The sequence below is a fragment of the Gossypium raimondii genome, chromosome 12 (genome assembly GCF_025698545.1).
Source record: "Gossypium raimondii isolate GPD5lz chromosome 12, ASM2569854v1, whole genome shotgun sequence".
Lineage (NCBI taxonomy): Eukaryota > Viridiplantae > Streptophyta > Magnoliopsida > Malvales > Malvaceae > Gossypium > Gossypium raimondii.
Window position 1 is genome coordinate 21,160,572 of NC_068576.1, and position 18,956 is coordinate 21,179,527.

Here is an 18,956-nt window from a genome sequence, read left to right on the forward strand (position 1 = left end):
CTCGGATGTGTAGGAGCCTCAGACACCATCGGTAAACTAGGCCCTTGGTCGCGCGAGAGCCTCGGGCACCATCGACAAAATAGGCCCTTGGTCGTGCGAGAGCCTCAGGCACCACCGGCACCTTGGTGGCTCGGATGTGCGGGAGCCTCGGACACCATTGACAACCTTGGTGTTTGGATGTGCGGCATCCTCGAACACCATCGGTACTGTTGGATCGCCGGCACCCCTACGGCGCAGCGAAAAAATTAAAATCGGCGACCCTAACCATGGATCCATGTGTGAGGAACGAATCGGGGTGATCAAGGTTACGAATTTACCTAATGTTTATTTAGAGTAGACAGCAACACCTCAACAACAAGTAGTCTGATCTGCTGTCGAACCAAAACCGCAATCTATCGTGATCCCGGTCTCTACGTAATCCACCCAGTTGACTACGAACGGAAGGAATCCCCAAAACAATTTTGAGAGTTATTTTTCTTATGCGGCTGCTAGACTCAAACAAAGAAAAACGTGATTATTTATATCCTTTTGTTTTTTAGGGTTTTTAAGAATTAAATAAATATGATAATATTTTAAACCGAAAATTATAATTACATTACTTATAATATAAGTTCGGTAAACCATATATTTATTTGAATTCTTATGCTAACCAAATTCATGTCCTCACTATACGTACAACAACCTTGTACATAATGTGTTGGAAATTTGATTACCGAATTAAATTAATTCTATAATTAATTTAATTCAAGCGACCCCAAAAACAATACCAACTATGGTATATTCCGTTCATTTCAACTATAGGGTGTGACCACAGAGGTTCTTGTAACGTTAGCAATAACACTAGAACGATTCTAATGCTACGAACAATGAGTGGCATCTAGCAATGCATCATTCCTACCTAAGTCACAAGAGATCATGATTCGACATAACCTTTTTATGATTAACCTTTTATGCAATAATCCTTAAGTCCTTTATCTCTGGATTAGACACAAGTCATGGAATAGTCACACTTGCATTGTCTATTCCATGTTCCTTGATCTCTTAAGCAGACTACGATATACAAATAAGTATGACATCTAATATCAACTTATTTGAGCATGGCCATGCATTTCTAGTCTTACTTAATCAAGTGCCCTAAGATATTACTCCCATTATGTAGGAGGGACTTATCCTATATCGACCAACCATATCCCTCTACATAGATTGTGGTATATCCAACATCAGTCTTTATAGAACAACTAGTTACGGTGTACGTTTGACTGTATCAAAATATACAACTCACGATGTTGGGATTATGATGATCTCAAGTCTGAGGATCATATAAATATTAATCTTTATGAGTAATGTCGTGACAATTACATAATAATCCAAGAAACATACTCATAACGGGTCAGTCCAATATGTTGTTCTCTAACACACATATTCATGTAATGATTCTGACATTCCATATCAATGACAACTCTTTATCATCAATCAACTACACGTTAGTCTTAATGCATTATCGTTGTCCTAGCCGACAATAATACTTGACTAAGGAACTTTTAAGAATAATCATATTATTCTCAGGACATTATTATAAAACAGTTTATTTATATACACAGAAAAGAAACTGAAATAATAATGGTAACGCCTTATATTATTAAACATGATAAATCAAGTATGTTATTACAACCATCTCATGATTGATCTTTGGGCATACTCTAACAATCTCCCACTAGCACTAAGACCAATCACTTATATATCTAATACCAAGTGACTTAGTGTGACGATCATACTTCTGCTGTGTCAGAGGCTTGGTCAAGGGATCAGCAATGTTATCATCTGTAGGTACTCTGCATATCTCTACATCCCCTCGATCGATAATCTCTCGAATAAGATGGTAGCGCCTAAGTATATGTTTGGATCGCTGGTGAGATCTAGGTTCTTTAGCTTGTGCAATGGCTCCATTGTTATCACATCGGAGTTCTATAGCATCTGATATGCTAGGCACAACTCCTAGTTCGTTAATGAACTTTTTGATCCAAACCGCTTCTTTTGCTGCCTCACTGGCTGCAATATACTCGGCCTCTGTTGTAGAATCACTCTTGTACTTTGCTTTGAACTCTTCCACTCACGGCACCACCATTAAGGCAAAACACAAAACCCGATTGTGATCGAGAATCGTCCTTATCGGTTTGAAGCTAGCATCGTGTAACCTTTTACACTTAATTCTTCCTCACCTCCATATAGTAGGAAAACATCCTTAGTTCTTCTCAAGTACTTAAGGATATTCTTGGTCGTGGTCCGATGACCTTCACCGGATCTACTTGGTATCTGCTCGTCATGCTTAAGGCATATGAGACATCTGGACGGGTACATAACATGGCATACATGATAGATCCAATAGCGGAAGCATATGGAATTTTACTCATTCGTTCTCTCTCCTGTGGAGTTGAAGGACACATTTCCTTCGAGAGTGAAATACCATGTCTCATAGGTAGGAATCCTCTCTTAGATTCTTCCATACTGAACCTTTTCAGTACTTTGTCTATGTATGTACTTTGGCTTAGACCTAGTAGTCGTCTTGATCTATCTCTATAGATCTTTACTCCTAATATGTAAGTTGCTTCGCCTAAGTCCTTCATAGAAAAACAACTTCCTAACCAAGTCTTAATAGACTGCAAGGTAGGTATGTCATTTCCTATGATAAGTATGTCATCCACATACAGCATCAAGAATGTTATAGTGCTCCCACTAACTTTCTTGTAAACACATGGCTCATCTTCATTTTTGATAAAACCAAACTCTTTAATTGCATCATTAAAACAAAGATTCCAACTTCGAGAAGCTTGCTTTAATCCATAAATGGATCTTTGCGACTACATATCTTTCCAAAGATCCTTTGGATTGACAAAACCTTCAAAGTTGTGTCATGTACACATCCTCTTCAACTTTCCGTTAAGGAAAGGCATTTTGACGTCCATCTGCCAGATTTCATAGTCATGAAATGCAGCTATAGCTAGCAAGATCTTGATGGATTTAAACATAGCTATAGGAGAAAAGGTTTCATCATAGTCAACACCATGAACTTGGCGAAAACCTTTAGCGACTAATCTCCCCTTGTATGTTTGTACATTACCATCCATGTTGGTTTTCTTTTTGAAAACCCACTTGCACCCTATGGGCTTAACCCCTTCGGGTGGGTCAACCAAAGTCCATACTTGGTTTTCATACATGGAATCCATCTCAGATCTCATGGCTTCAAGCCATTTCTCGAGTCTGGGCTCACACCGATTCTTGATAAGTCCCGGCTCATCTTGATCTATCAAGAGAACGTCACCATGCGTTGTAACGAGAAATCCATATCTCTCGGTGCTTGGTGTTCCCTTAAAGATCTACGCGATGGTTGTGTTTCTCAAACAATTACTTGTTCCTCAACCCCTTGTGGAACTTCTTTGTTGTTCTATCTCCTGTTCGATGGTATTTTGCGATTCTCGAACTTCATCAAGTTCAATCTTTTCCCACTTCCTTTTCTAGAAACAAATTCTCTCTCTAGGAAGACACCAGTCCGAGCAACAAGTACTTTGTTCTCAGTGGGATTAAAGAAATAATATCCTTTGGTTTCTTTTGGATACCCCACAAAAATACATTTTTCAGATTTGGGTTCAAGCTTAGTAGACGTCTGACGTTTAACATAAGCTTCGCAACCCCAAATTTTCATAAAAGACATACTGGGACGTTTCCCAGTCCATATCTCATATGGTGTCTTTTGAACCGATTTAGATGGAACACGATTTAGTGTGAAAGTAGTTGTCTCAAGTGCATGTCCCCAAAAGGAAGTCGGTAGATCAACATGACTCATCATGGATCGAACCATGTCTAACAAAGTTCGATTTCTTCTTTCAGAAACTCCATTCCATTGAGGAGTACCAGGAGGAGTAAGTTGTGAGACAATCCCACATTGCTTCAAAAGATCATCAAACTCTAAGCTCATATACTCCCCACCTCGATCAGATCGAAGTGTCTTGATAGTTTTTCCTAGTTGATTTTGTACTTCATTTTTGAATTCCTTGAACTTTTCAGGGGATTCAGACTTATGGCGCATGAGATAGACATACCCATATCTCTGAAATCATCCGTGAAAGTGATGAAGTAATGAAATCCTCCTCTAGCCCCGGTATATTTATTGGCCCACATACATCGAATGTATTAGGCCCAATAAATCACTAGCTCGTTCACTTTTACCAGTAAAAGGAGACTTAGTCATTTTTCCCAATAAGCAAGATTCACACACTTCAAATTGTTCAAAAACAAACGAATCCAAGAAACCATCTTTATGGAGCTTGGATATGCGTTCCTCACTTATGTGGCCCAAACGACAATGCCATAGATAAGTTTGATTTGAGTCATTTATTTTTGATCTTTTAGTATTTATGTTGTAGATGGGATTCATTTGATCTAAAACATAGAGGCCATTATTCAATTGTGCCGAACCATAGAAAACATTATTAAGATAAAAGGAACAACAATTATTCTTAATAATTATCTCAAAACGAACTTTGTCTAAACAAGAAATTGAAATAATGTTTTTAGTCAAACTGGGCACATAATAACAATCCTCTAAACATAAACCAAGTCCACTAGGCAAAGATAAATTATATGTTCCCACAGCTAATGCAACAACTTTTGCTCCATTTCCAACTCGTAGGTCCACATCTCCTCTAGCCAAAGTCTTACTCCTTTGCAGTCCCTGTTCAGAAGTACAAATGTGAGAACCACAACCAGTATCTAATACCCATGAAGTAGTAGTTGATAAATTAATATCAATAACATAAATACCAAGCAGACGTTAGTTTATTTTGGCCTTCTTGACTTCCTCAAGATAGATAGGGCGATTTTGCCCAATGTCCATCACACCACAATGAAAACAGCTTCCTTCCTTAGCCACCCCTCCTTTAGGTTTCAATGCAGCCGTAACTTTTCCAGGCTTGGGCCTACCTTTGCCCTTGGGCTTTGTCTGAACTTTGGCCTTTCCCTTGCCCTTATTATTAGGGACCATCAGTATAGGCTTGGGTCCAACCTTTTTCATGTTGCCTTCATGATTCGTAACATCTTGAGTAAGCGTGGCGAGTCTTATCAATTTCATTCATATTGAAATTGAGGACAAACCGATCTGTAGCTATCCGCAACGATTGCGAGAATAACATCGATGGCCAACTCTTGGCTCAATGGAAACCCAAGCTTAGACGGGCTTTCAATATAGCCAATCATCTTAAGGACATGAGGTCCTCTTGGGCTTCCTTGACTAGCTTACATTGGAATAGGGCCTTAGAGATATCGAACCTCTCTTGCCGTGCTTGCCTACGATAAAGTTCTTTTAGGTGCTCAATCATTTCATAAGCAACCATGTCCTCATGTTGCTTCAAGCTCGAGATTCATAGTGGCGAGCATAAGACATCCAACGTCTACCATGTCATCGAGATGCTTCTCGTAAGCGTCTCTATCACCCTCGAGGCATTAGTGGGTGGCTCGTTAGGGCTGGTTGTTCAATGACATATAATTTCCGTTCTTGTTTGAGGACAATCCTCAAGTTCTGGAACCGATCAAGAAAATTTAATCCATTCAACTTGTCCTTCTCAAGGACCGATCGCAATGATAGTGTATTTGTGTTTGCGGCCATAATATATCTACAACAATGAAATTATGCGTGTGAAAATTTATCAAATTTATGTTAATCATTAAAGGACTTAATTAAATGATGTTCCCACTATTTTACTACAAAACTAATACCCTCATACGTTAGTTTGGAAGGCTTTCTCGAAAAGCATTTCAAGTGGGTTAAGGATCCATATTTCACCTCCTCTTAAGTCAGCTTTGGCTTTACTCTCAAGATTATGGTTATCTAGGTAAGCAACACTTGCTAATTACATCATATGTAACTCGTAAAGTTTGGTGAACAACTCTTGTTCTAATCATCTTATGATTTATCCAAATTACTTGCCTCTAGGTTTCTAATCCTATTAGAATAACCTAGTCAAGTCATTAACCAATTTTAACCTGCGAATATCACTTGTTTATTCTTCGCATTTAACCAAGATAAATACTAGTACTTCGCTTTAGCAGAACCTACACAGTATTGATCGAGGCCTTAACGAGGGCAAAATTGGAAGGCTATGTTGACTTAATATTTTAATAGAGGGATTTTATTAAGATCGTTTCATCTCACCAATTATGGTTTACTATAGTCCATTTAGCCATTTAATTGATCTCATCAATTCATGTGGTTTATTATTATCAAATTTTAACATGTTTAAAATTTGGCATGCTTTAGACATCCATAGCATCTCATACATGAATAAAGCAATAAATAAATGCAATAATTATAGCCCATAAACTAAGGTGGCGCAACCCAAGCCAATGGGAGAACCAAAAGGAAACCTAAAGGTGTAAGCCGGTTTTCAAGCTATCGATCCACTTCGGTTGGCCCATCTTCCATCTCGGCTAGCCCACAGCAACTCTTGCAAATTACAATATGTAGAAACTCATTTTACATACGAGGGAGTAAGATGAGAAGAGAAATACAAGAGAATAGTAGCAAGGCACGACACGCAGTCAGATTTATAAAATTACAACCTTTTTATCAAATGGGTCATTGGGCTATAACTATGCATTTCAAACACCGTGCATGTCAAAAATAGCATACACAAATAAAAACTTTTGTTAAGGTGTATTAAAACATATCCTTTCAACTTTATGGCCCACCAAGTTTTATTTATTATATATTAAAAAAATACTTTAAGAGGATGGAAATTTGAGGTGGTGAAGGGAGCGGTCAAGCCCCACAAGACGAACCGCATACCCATTCAAGTAAAACCTCACGATTTGATAACTTTTACCAACATAATCGTGTTTTGGATTTTAATCCCTAAGGTTTCATCTTGGAACAACCCTTGTTCCACTAACCGATTAACTTTTCTCGAAGCTATCAACACCACCGTCGCACCATTATAGATCTGTTAACACTTAAGCGTAATAACATAAAACCAAATAGGCCATAACATCATGATTAACATTTAATCCATTGTCAAAAGGAGCGATTATCGGTTACTATTAAGCGATTTAAGCGAATGAAATTTACTAAAATTAAAGCATGCATCTCATACAATTGCATCACCCAAGTATTTAAACTGAGTTCAGTATCACACAAGTGGCTCGACACAAGCTGTTGGATCATAAGCACCCTACAATAAGCAGCGGAAAAATTAAAATCGGCGACCCTAACCATGGATCCATGTGTGAGGAGCGAATCGGGTGATCAAGGTTACGAATTTACCTAATGTTTATTCAAAGTAGACAACAACACCTCAACAACAAGTAGTCGATCTCATTGTCAGAACCAAAACCGCAATCTATCGTGATCACGGTCTCACGTAATCCACCCAGTTGACTACTTAACGGAAGGAATCCCCAAAAAATTTTGAGAGTTATTTTTCTTATCATTGCTAGACTCAAACAAAGAAAAACGTGATTATTTATATCCTTTTGTTTTTAGGGTTTTAAGAATTAAATAAATATGATAATATTTTAAACCAAAATTATAATTACATTAATTATAATATAAGTTCGATAAACCATATATTTATTTGAATTCTTATGCTAACCAAATTCATGTCCTCACTATCGTACAACAAACTTGTACATAATGTGTTGGAAATTTGATTACCGAATTAAATTAATTCTATAATTAATTTAATTCAGCGACCCAAAAACAATACCAACTATGGTATATTCCGTTCATTTCAACTATAGGGTGTGACCACAGAGGTTCTTGTAACGTTAGCGGTAACACTAGAACGATTCTAATGCTACGAACAATGAGTGGCATCTAGCAATGCATCATTGCTACCTAAGTCACAAGAGATCATGATTCGACATAACCTTTTTATGATTAAGCTTTTATGCAATAATCCTTAAGTCCTTTATCTCTGGATTGGACACAAGTCATGGAATAGTCACACTTGCATTGTCCATTCCATGTTCCTTGATCTCTTAAGCAGACTACGATATACAAATAAGTATGACATCTAATATCAACTTATTTGAGCATGGCCATGCATTTCTAGTCTTACTTAATCAAGTGCCCTAAGATATTACTCCCATTATGTAGGAGGGATTTATCCTATATCGACCAACCATATCCCTCTACATAGATTGTGGTATATCCAACATCGTCTTTATAGAACAACCGATTCTGTGTACGTTTGATGTATCAAAATATACAACTCACGATGTTGGGATTATGATGATCTCAAGTCGAGGATCATATAAATATTAATCATTATGAGTAATGTCGTGACAATTACATAATAATCCAAGAAACATACTCATAACGGGTCAGGTCAATATGTTGTTCTCTAACACACATATTCATGTAATGATTCGACATTCCATATCAATGACAACTCTTTATCATCAATCAACTACACGTTAGTCTTAATGCATTATCGTTGTCCTATCCAACAATAATACTTGACTAAGGAACTTTTAAGAATAATCATATTATTCTCGGGACATTATTATAAAGCAGTTTATTTATATACACGTAAAAGAAACTGAAATAATAATGGTAACGCCTTATATTAATAAACATGATAAATCAAGTATGTTATTACAACCATCTCATGATTGATCTTTGGGCATACTCTAACAGGTACCTTGGTGCCTGGGATGTGCGGGATAAAGAAAACTGTCCCCGTTTTAGACAGATGAATGTTTCCTGGTAGCGGGGTTTCCAACCCCATGACAGTTCCAAAAAAAAATTTTCATTGCTCATGGAGGGCTGGTCACCAGCCACCGCCTTCAAAGGTGAAGCAGAGTCTAAAAGTTTCCTCTTAACAAGCCTGGCCAGGCTGTCATCCGTGTTCTCTCCATTAGGACCCCTCTGTCTTTTTCGTTTGCTTTTAAATCTACCCATTCCATCCCTCATAGCCTGATGGTACTTCTTTTCCAGAGGAGAGTTGGATATGGAGCCCTCTTCTCCACCCTTTTCTTTCCCTTTATGCGCAGTTTGTTCACTTCCACCCCCCGAGTTTGTGGGACTCTCGTCTTTTTCCACGCTCATTTTGGTTTTAGCCATAAATAACTCTACTCCATTTCTTCTCATCCCTCTGTCCAGGTTTTGGGTCCCGGTGGGTGCCCTCATCCAGCTGCCATACTGAGGGCTTTGGCCATTCAACCCATCATCCTCCTTGAAAAGAGAGCACTTTTTAGCCGTATATCCTATAATTTCGCACTCGTAGCAAAAGTCTGGGAGTCTCTCATACTTTAGCATCCCTATCATTTCTACACCATCCTTATCAACCAGCTTCACGATCCTTCTCAACAGTTTTAACACATTGATCTTGATTTTGAGTCTCATGAACTCCGTCCACCCTCCATTCCGATCCTTCCAGTCAATTGCTACCAGCTCTCCTATAGCATTGCCAATATCCAGGGCCATCCGACGATCCATCAGTTCAATAGGGATATTATAAACCCTCAACCAAAATGGTGACATCCAAAACTCATACGAGTCAATTTCTTTTCCTTTTTCAAATGGTACCATGGAGAAAAGGTATCGATCAAATAGCCAGGGCGAAAGGTTAAGGATGCGGCTCCGGTCATCTATGCATCCAAATTTAACAATGACAGGCCCCTCTTTTAGCGCTACAAAATCCACCTCCTCTTTTGTAAACCAAAGCGATTTGAAGACCCTATACATCGCCTCCTTGTTCAGCGGATCGATCGCCATGATTTTGCCAATCGCCCATGACTCAAAGCCTTGGGCATTGATACCTTCACTTGTACTAACAACCTGAGTGGTCTCTTCTTCTGAGAATTTTAGCTTCTCCAGAAGTTCATTGACCTCATCTGTCATTGTTCTCACGTCAGTATCCTATCTTTCTTCCATTTGTTGCCCAACAGATACCTAGCAATATAACCATGAGACCAGAAAGAAGCAGAAACCGGACGCAATCAAAAATTAGAACGCGAGAAGACGCAGGCGACGGCCCAAAAGCACATTCAAAACGCCAGAAACCCAGAAAAAAAAACCCCACACCATTGTAAAAATGAAGGGCCAGAGAACAGACAAGACCAAGAAGCCAGTCGAGACACAAATAAACAAGAACCAGAGAAAACTTAAAAAAATAAGAAAGAAAAGGACTCAAACAGATCCCCACAAGAAAATTTGCAACAAAACAAAGAGACCCAAACACAACAACACGAACTTTTTAGACAGGGAGAAGACATGCAACCCATAGAAAGAAAAAAAAACCTTCAAAATCATGCAAAAACAAAAACCAAGAAATGTACGGAAACAAAAAAGTCAAAGCTTAAGTCATAAACCTCCGTGTGAGCCACGAAAGTAATCAGTCACAACCCACGTCAAAACCATGAAAAACCATACAAGAAACACAACACCACTTACGTAAAAAAACCCCAAACAAACAACAGAGAGGGAGAAAATGGAGGAAAAGTTAAAAAAGACAACAAAGAAACAAAAAAGATACGCCAGACGGGCCCTGCCCACGATCTCTTTGTTCAGTGGTCAAAACCCTCTGCCACCAAGATCACGAGAAAAACACCACAAGAAGCCAATTGGCTAGCCCCGAACGTGAGCACGTCAAACGACAAGACGCGCAAAACATCTTGTCCCACAATCAATCACCGCCTCGAAACAATTACAGTCAACTCAGGCGCACCATCAACAGAAACAGGAAAAAAACAAATCATAAGATAACAACACAAAATCGAAAAGATAACAGCAACACGAGAAAGAAAAAACAACACAATCAAACCCCCTTTACTACCATAATATTCAAGACGAATAAGGCAGACACACTCTCAAAAAAATAAGAAACGAAATCATCCAAATCTTGGAGAAAAATCAGAAAATGTGCGCGCACTGATAAGGATGTTATTTTTCTTTGTGAAACAAAAATTCATTCTAATGCGTTTCCTCATATTCGTTCGGCATGCAGGATGTAGGGGTGTCTTACTGTTAGCTCGGAGGGGAAGAGTGGCGGTTTGGCCCTAATGTCGAGGGAAGGTGTAAGGGTTACAGTGCAGAATTACTCCAAATATCACATTGACGCCTTTGTCAGCATTGCGGATGGTGAGACTCTTAGGTTCACGGGTTTCTATGGTCAAGCTAATCCGCGCTTAAGACAAAATGCTTGTGATATGTTGAGAAGGGTTAAGAGCAGAAACAATGAAAAATGGATTGTGGGAGGGGATTTTAACGATATCTTGAACAATGCTGAAAAGGAAGGTGGCCGTAGAAAACAAAAAACCCTTATGGATGAGTTCGCGAACCTCCTTGATGAGTTGAACCTGTTCGATGTGAAAACCTGTAATGGGTGGTATACGTGGACTAATAATAGGGAGGGCAATGGCTTGGTGAAGGAGAGGTTGGACAGATTCATCGTTTCTGATGCGGTTATAGAAAACCCATTTCTTATCTCTTATGTTATGAGACAATCAAAATCTGATCATGAGGCTATCCTGTTGGACACGGACGGGAGCAAGCCCAAGGATATGAGTCTGGGCTAAAGGGCGTGGTTTCGTTACGACCAGTGTTGGGCTAAGGAGAAGGGTGCTAGGGACATTATTCATGGGATTTGGTCGAACAGATAGAGGAACACGTTGGAGAAGATGGAGTCTGTTAGGGTTAAACTGGGTCCATGGCAATACCACCGTTATAGAAATATGAAGACTAGGATGAAAGAGTCGGAGAAGGAGATCAGCAGGTTAATGGACGGGCCCTCAAGTGATCAGTCGACTAGTCTCCTGAGAGAGGTTAGAAGGAAGTTGGGCCATCTTTATGATGTGGAGGAAAGATATGAGGCTACTAGGGCGCATTCCAAGTGGCCTAAAGACAGGGACAAAAATACCCATTATTTTCATGTTCGTGCCTCTGGCCGTAGAAAGAAAAATTACATTGAGAGGTTGAAAGATGTGCATGGAAACTGGTATAAGGACAAGAAGGAGATTTGCCATATTGCTTGGAAATATTTTAATGATCTTTTTAAGACTTCGATTAATATGGACGATGAGTGTGATCTTCAGGCCGATCCTGAGTGTATTAATGATGAGATTAATAGAAAGTTGAACAGGGAGTTCACAAATGAGGAGATCCTGAGAGCTTTCAACCAGATGGACCCTTGCAAGGCTCCGGGCATTGATGGTTTGTCGGGGAGTTTTTTCAAGGATCACTGGCCGAGTGTGGGGGCTGATGTTCTTCTTTTATGTCACGAAATCCTGCACGGCAATAGAAGTGCTACGTGAGTAAACGAGACGCTTATTGTGTTGATCCCAAAGATTAAGAATCCTTGCGAGATGGTGAATTTCCATCCTATAAGTCTATGTAGGGTAGTTTACAAGATCGTGGCTAAAACCCTGGCTAATCGGCTTAAGGAGGCTCTTCACTTGTGTATTAGTCACAATCAAAGCGCCTTTGTTCCCAACAGAATGATCCATGACAATGTCTTAGTAGACCACGAGCTTATGCACTACCTTTGCAGTTCCAAAAATGGTCCGAATAAGGGCTGTGTGGTTAAGCTCGACATGAGCAAGGCTTACGACAGGGTCGAGTGGCGGTTCCTGGAAAAAGTTTTGTTAAAAATGGGTTTCTCTAATGCTTGGATTCTTAAAATTATGGATTGTGTCTGCTCTATTCGGTATAGAGTCAAATGTAATACAACTCTGTCTGATGTTATTTCTCCAGGGAGGGGGCTTCGCCAGGGGGACCCATTATCCCCTATTTGCTTTTGTTTTGCATGGATGCCTTCTCCCGTATGCTTATACATGCTCAAGGTCTTAATAAGTTGAAGGGTATTAGGGCTAGTAAGGATGGCCCGAGAATTAATCATCTCTTTTTTGCTGACGATGCTCTTTTATTTGTTAGGAATAAGAAGCGAGGTGGAAGAGTTCACAAGGATCCTGGAGGCGTTCGAGAGGATGTCTGTTCAATGGATCAACTTGGACAAGTCCATGGTTTATTTTAGCCTGAGTACAAACGCTGCGAGCCGTGCTATGATTGGGGGTGTGCTCAAGATGAAGGTTGTGACTCAATTCGATAGTTACCTAGGGCTGCCTCTTCCGATGGGGAATAAAAAGTCTATTGCTTTTAAAAGAATTATTGATCGGGTCGCGAATAAGACCTCCAGCTGGTCCAAGAGACTCTTATCAAATGGTGGCAAAGAGATTTTCATTAAATCGATTCTACAGTCAATCCCTACGTACGATTTTTAAGTCTTTTTGGTCCCTAAGGGGGTTATGGAGGAAATCCAAGCTATGATCAGTCGAGTGTGGTGGAGTGGAAAAAATATGAACAGAGGCTGGCATATGTTAGGGTGGGACAACATGTGTTACCCTAAAGGCATGGGTGGGCTCGGCTTTAGGGACCTTCGTCGTTTTAATGTGGCATTACTGGGCAGACAAGTGTGGCGCCTCATAAGCTGCAGGGATAAGCTTTGTTATAAAGTTCCCAGTGCTAAGTATTTCCTGGAGGGTGATGTCTTGCGTCCAAAAAGGATTGACAAGCCTTCTTTCACGTGGAAGAGCATCGCGAAGGCGGCCAGCGTTCTACATGATGGTTTTGGTTGGAATGTGGGGAACGGAAGTAAGATTGATTTTTGGAATGAGAATTGGGGTTTTGAGGGTTTATCGGGTGACTCAATTCACCTTCCGAGAAGAGAGGTCCAGGAGAATAGAGTTTCCAATCTGTTGAACGAGGAGAAAGATGGCTGGAATGAGAAGAGGGTGAGGGAGATTTATGGCGATTTCGTGGGGGACCAAGTCTGCAATATCCCCACTCTTTAGGATGGCCCGAGTGACTCTCGTATTTGGTTCTATAGCCCGTTCGGTAATTTCTCCACTAAGTCTGCCTATTCGTGGTTGACTCTTAGGCATGTGGGGCTCGTTTCTTTTGGAAGATGGTGTGAAAGCTGCGAATGCTGCCAAAGATTAGAATTTTCTACTGGCGTATTGGGCATGATATTCTCCCCACGTATGAAAAAATATCCACGATCAGAAGAGATTTCAACAGTGACTGTCCCAGATGTAGAAGGGACAAAGAGACCCTTATCCATGCATTGAAAGATTGCCCTAGGGCTCGAATGGTGTTGATGCATGGGGGTTTGAACAGTAATCTGCTGGATGGTAACCACTGTCGAGGTGTGGACTGGATCGAAGAAGTGGCCTAGTCGCTGGATTTTAAGGCTCTCTCGACTTTGTTACGGTCCTTTGGAATATTTGGAACAACAAGAATAACAGAGTGTTTCGAAACTTGGAAGAGGAAGCTAAAGTGACGTGGGACAGGGCTGCTGCGTTAAGCCATGACTTTTGCATCTTCAACCTGTTGAAGGAGCCGTCTCTGCCTAAGCCTGCAGTAAAAGAAGAATGGCGAAAGCCGAAGCAAGGGACGGTTAAAATTAACTTTGATGCTGCGGTGAAAGATCGGAAGACCAGCTTTGGAATTATTACTCGTGACCACGAGGGTTTTGTCATGGGGGGTCGGGCTAGGGTGTTAAACAGAAACTATAATGCAGAATGGGCAGAGTTGTACGCGCTGGAGGAGAGCATTAATTTGGCTAAGGATAATTCGTGGGCCCGGGTGGATTTTGAATCTGATTGCGCTAGCCTGGTCAATCGCCTCAGAAGACCGAATGTTGACTTGTCAACTTTGGGCCACCGCATTCTGGATTTGCTAAGTAATTTGAACCCGCACTTTAGTTTTAATTTCAAGTGGGCCCCTCGCTGTTGTAATAAAGCTGCTGATCAGCTTTGTTGTTGGGTTGACTAAAAATTGTACTGAAACATCTTATATGGATTATCCTAGGGAAATCCATAATATTGTATTAAATGATGCTATTAATTGAGGTGGCCTTAGTGCCTTTTCTTTCAAAAAAAAAGAATGTTTCCTGGTAGCACATTGAGGAAGTTTTTTTAGCTCTTTAAGGCGTAGAGATCCGCTGCCCCCCGACGTGCATCCCCCTACGAGCCGAGGTGGGGTGCGTCTAGCCCCCCATGGGGGTCGGGTCATCCTACAATGACTCATCAACGGTGGTCAGTCGGTCGCCGGCGGTAGTGGCCGGAGTAATGATTTTTCGATTGAGATTGTAGGCTCGGCCTTGGCTCGACCAAGTCCCAGTGGGATTTTACCCCTCGTTGTTCTCGTGCCAAGTGGTTGTGGTGCGCCCTCGTTCGTTGTTCCTTCCGCTCCCCTAATATTCGATTGATTGGGTGTACTGTTGGGCGGAGTGCCCGGGCGCTACTACTAGTACGCAATGGGCATATGAGTGGTGTTTTGGTTGTATGTATTGGCAGACTCCAAGCTAGTCGCATCGAACTGTCGAGCCGCACTCCTCTTCATTAACACCCCTTGTTGTAATTGAACCCAATGGGTGGAATCGGGATCCTTTGTTGCGTACCTAAGCCAGATGGAATTATGGGTGTGTTGCCGTCCCTTCTCCATCTCGTGCACTTCAGGGTGCATGGTGGACCTCAATCGTGCCTTGTGTCCCAAGTTCGCCCCCTTAAATTGGCGTGGCCTCGTCGGTGCACTGGTTCTCGATCGTGCTTTTGGATGCGGAAAATATTTTTGAGAGTAGGGTTAAGGCCCTTATCTCTCGATGCCTATGCATCTTGTCTCTTGACACGGACGATGCTCGTGCTCTGTTATGACCTCTTCGTTGCTCACGCGGCATGTTGAAGGCCATGCAGTGCCGACGTCGCAGAGGAATGCTACCTGGTTGATCCTGCCAGTAGTCATATGCTTGTCTCAAAGATTAAGCCATGCATGTGTAAGTATGAACAAATTCAGACTCTAAAACTGCGAATGGCTCGTTAAATCAGTTATAGTTTGTTTGATGGTATTTGCTTCTCGAATAACCGTAGTAAATCTAGAGCTAATACGTGCAACAAACCCCGACTTCTGGAAGGGATGCATTTATTAGATAAAAGGTGGACACGGGCTTTGCCCATTGCTCTGATGATTTATGATAACTCGACGGATTGCACGGCCTTTGTGCTGGCGACGCATCATTCAAATTTCTGCCCTATCAACTTTCAATGGTAGGATAGTGGCCTACTATGGTGGTGACGGGTGACGGAGAATTAGGGTTCGATTCCAGAGAGGGAGCCTGAGAAACGGCTACCACATCCAAGGAAAGCAGCAGGCGCGCAAATTACCCAATCCTAACACGGGGAGGTAGTGACAATAAATAACAATATCGGGCTCAATGAGTCTCGTAATTGGAATGAGTACAATCTAAATCCCTTAACGAGGATTCATTGGTGGGTAAATCTGGTGCCAACAGCCGCGGTAATTCCAGCTCCGATAGCGTATATTTAAGTTGTTACAGTTAAAAAGCTCGTAGTTGGACTTAGGGGTGGGTCGATTGGTCCGCCTCACGGTGAGCACCGGTCTGCGCATCACTACTACCGGCGATGCGCTCTTGGCCTTAGTTGGCTGGGTCATTCCTCCAGCGCTGTTACTTTGAAGAAATTAGAGTGCTCAAAGCAGGCCTACACTTGTATACATTAGCATGGGATAACATCATAGGATTTCAATCCTATTGTGTTGGCCTTCAGGATCGGAGTAATGATTAACAGGGATAGTCGGGGCCATTCGTATTTCATAGTCAGAGGTGAAATTCTTGGATTTATGAAAGACGAACAACTGCGAAAGCTTTTTCCAAGGATGTTTTCATTAATCAAGAACGAAAGTTGGGGGCTCGAAGACGATTAGATACCGTCCTAGTCTCAACCATAAATAATGTTGACCAAGGATCGGTGGATGTTGCTTTTAGGACTCTGCCGGCACCTTATAAGAAATCAAAGTCTTTGGGTTAGGGGAGTATGGTCGCAAGGCTATAACTTAAAGGAATTGATGTAAGGGCACCACGGGAGTGGAGCTGCGCTTAATTTGACTCAACACAGGAAACTTACGAGTTCGGACATAGTAAGGATTGGTGATGAGAGCTCTTTCTTGATTCTATGGGTGGTGGTGCATGGTCGTGCTTATTTTGTGGAGCGATTTATGCGGTTAATTCCGTTAATGAACGAGACCTCGGCCATTCTAACTAGCTACGGAGGTGATCCTCCGTGGCTAGCTTCTTAGAGGGACTATGGCCTTTTAGGCCAAGGAAGTTTGAGGCAATAACATGTCCGTGATGCCCTTAGATGTTTTGGGCCACCGCCGCCGCTACTCGATGTATTCAACGAGTCTATAGCCTTGGCCGCGAGCACGGGTAATCTTTGAAATTTCATCGTGATGGGGATACATCATTGCAATTGTTGGTCTTCAACGAGGAATTCCTAGTAAGCGCGAGTCATCAGCTCGTGTTGACTACGTCCCTGCCCTTTGTACACACCGCCTATCGCTCCTACTGATTGAATGGTCCGGTGAAGTGTTCGAATCGCGGCGACGTCGACAGTTCACTGCCCGCGACGTCACGAGAAGTCCACTGAACCTTTTCATTTAGAGGAAGGAGAAGTCGTAACAAGGCTTCCGCAAGTGAACCTGCGGAAGGATCATTGTCAAAACCTGCCTAGCAGAACGACCTGTGAACGCGTTGTAAACAACACTAGAGGTGGTGCGGGGCCATCCTCGTCTGTCGCCAACCCCGTGTCTCGGAGCGGTTAGTCTCGTCGTCCCTTTTCCCATCGGGTGGGGTGAGATGCTGGGATCAACCTCTTCGAGGCAAAACGAACAAACCCCCGGCGTGAATCGCGTCAAGGAATCGAAACGAAAAAAGGGGCACGTCTTCTGTAGCCGCACCGTTCGCGATGTTGGTGCTTCAGTGATGTTGTTCTCTTGTTGAAAAATATACAGAACGACTCTCAGAAACGGATATCTCAGCTCTCACATCGATGAAGAACGTAGTAAAATGCGATACTTGGTGTGAATTGTAGAATCCCGTGAACCATCGAGTCTTTGAACGCAAGTTACGCCCCAAGCCATTAGGCCGAGGGCACGTCTGCCTGGGTGTCACGCATCGTTGGCCCCATCCAACCATGAGCCCTCGAGCCTTGGTTGGACCACGGGCGGAAATTGGCCTCCCGTGCGCTCACAGCCAGCGGTTGGCCTAAATTTGAGTCCTCGACGACATCATCATCGCGACGATCGGTGGGTAATGCTATAAGCAACCTCGTTTGAAGTCGTGCGCATTCGTCGATCGAGACCCTTGAACCCTTTCGGCATCGCAAGGACGGTGCTCGCATCGCGACCCCAAGTCGGCGGGATTACCCACGATTTTAAGCATATCAATAAGCGGAGGAAAAGAAACTTACTAGGATTCCCTAGTAGCGGTGAGCGAACAGGAAAAGCCCAACTTCGAATCGGTCGCCATCGGCGTCAATTGTAGTCTGTAAAGCGTCCTCGATGTGGACCAGCCTATTTCCGGAAAGGGGCGCGGAGAGGTTAGAGCCAGTCATGCTCGGATCTGTCGCACCACGAGGCCTCGTCACTGAGTTAGGTTGTTTGGGAATGCAGCCCTAATCGGGCGGTAAATTCCGTCCAAGGCTAAATACGGGCGAGAGACTGATAGTGAACAAGTACCACGAGGGAAAGATGAAAAGGACTTTGAAAAGAGTGTCAAAGAGTGCTTGAAATCGTCAGGAGGGAAGCGGATGGGGGATGGTGATGCACTGATACGGCCACGCCTCAAGTCCTACCTAGCTCGAACAAGGAGCCGTTAGACTTGCCCCAAGGTCCCATCACCCGATCACGAGCTAAACAATTCAAGGATGCTGTTTCGGCTTTAGTTGACAAAGTTTGGGGTGAGATCTTGGTTGGTCACATCGAGGAAGCTTGGACCAACTCGAAAAGCAATCCGTGCACTTTAATACGAAGTGAATTAACTTCCATTTCAACTCAATGAGCTCAATTAGCTTAACTTCACTCAAACATTTTCAATTCGACTCAATATCAA

General features: G+C 42.1%; 1 protein-coding gene, 1 non-coding gene and 1 pseudogene across 2 annotated transcripts; all 3 read left to right on the plus strand.

The window, feature by feature from the left end:
* The first annotated feature begins 13,973 nt into the window (after window positions 1–13,973).
* On the plus strand, window positions 13,974–14,824 carry LOC105762054 (uncharacterized). Its single transcript, XM_012579974.1, has 2 exons — window positions 13,974–14,181; window positions 14,241–14,824. Exons 1-2 carry the CDS (start codon window positions 13,974–13,976, stop codon window positions 14,822–14,824), a joined length of 792 nt encoding a protein of 263 aa, XP_012435428.1.
* A 3,036-nt stretch (window positions 14,825–17,860) lies between these two features.
* On the plus strand, window positions 17,861–18,016 carry LOC128035642 (5.8S ribosomal RNA). Its single transcript, XR_008192194.1, has one exon. It is a non-coding gene; the product is annotated as a 5.8S ribosomal RNA (ribosomal RNA).
* Window positions 18,017–18,248: 232 nt separating this feature from the next.
* Window positions 18,249–18,956, plus strand: part of LOC128035800 (28S ribosomal RNA) — a 4,734-nt pseudogene continuing 4,026 nt past the window's right edge.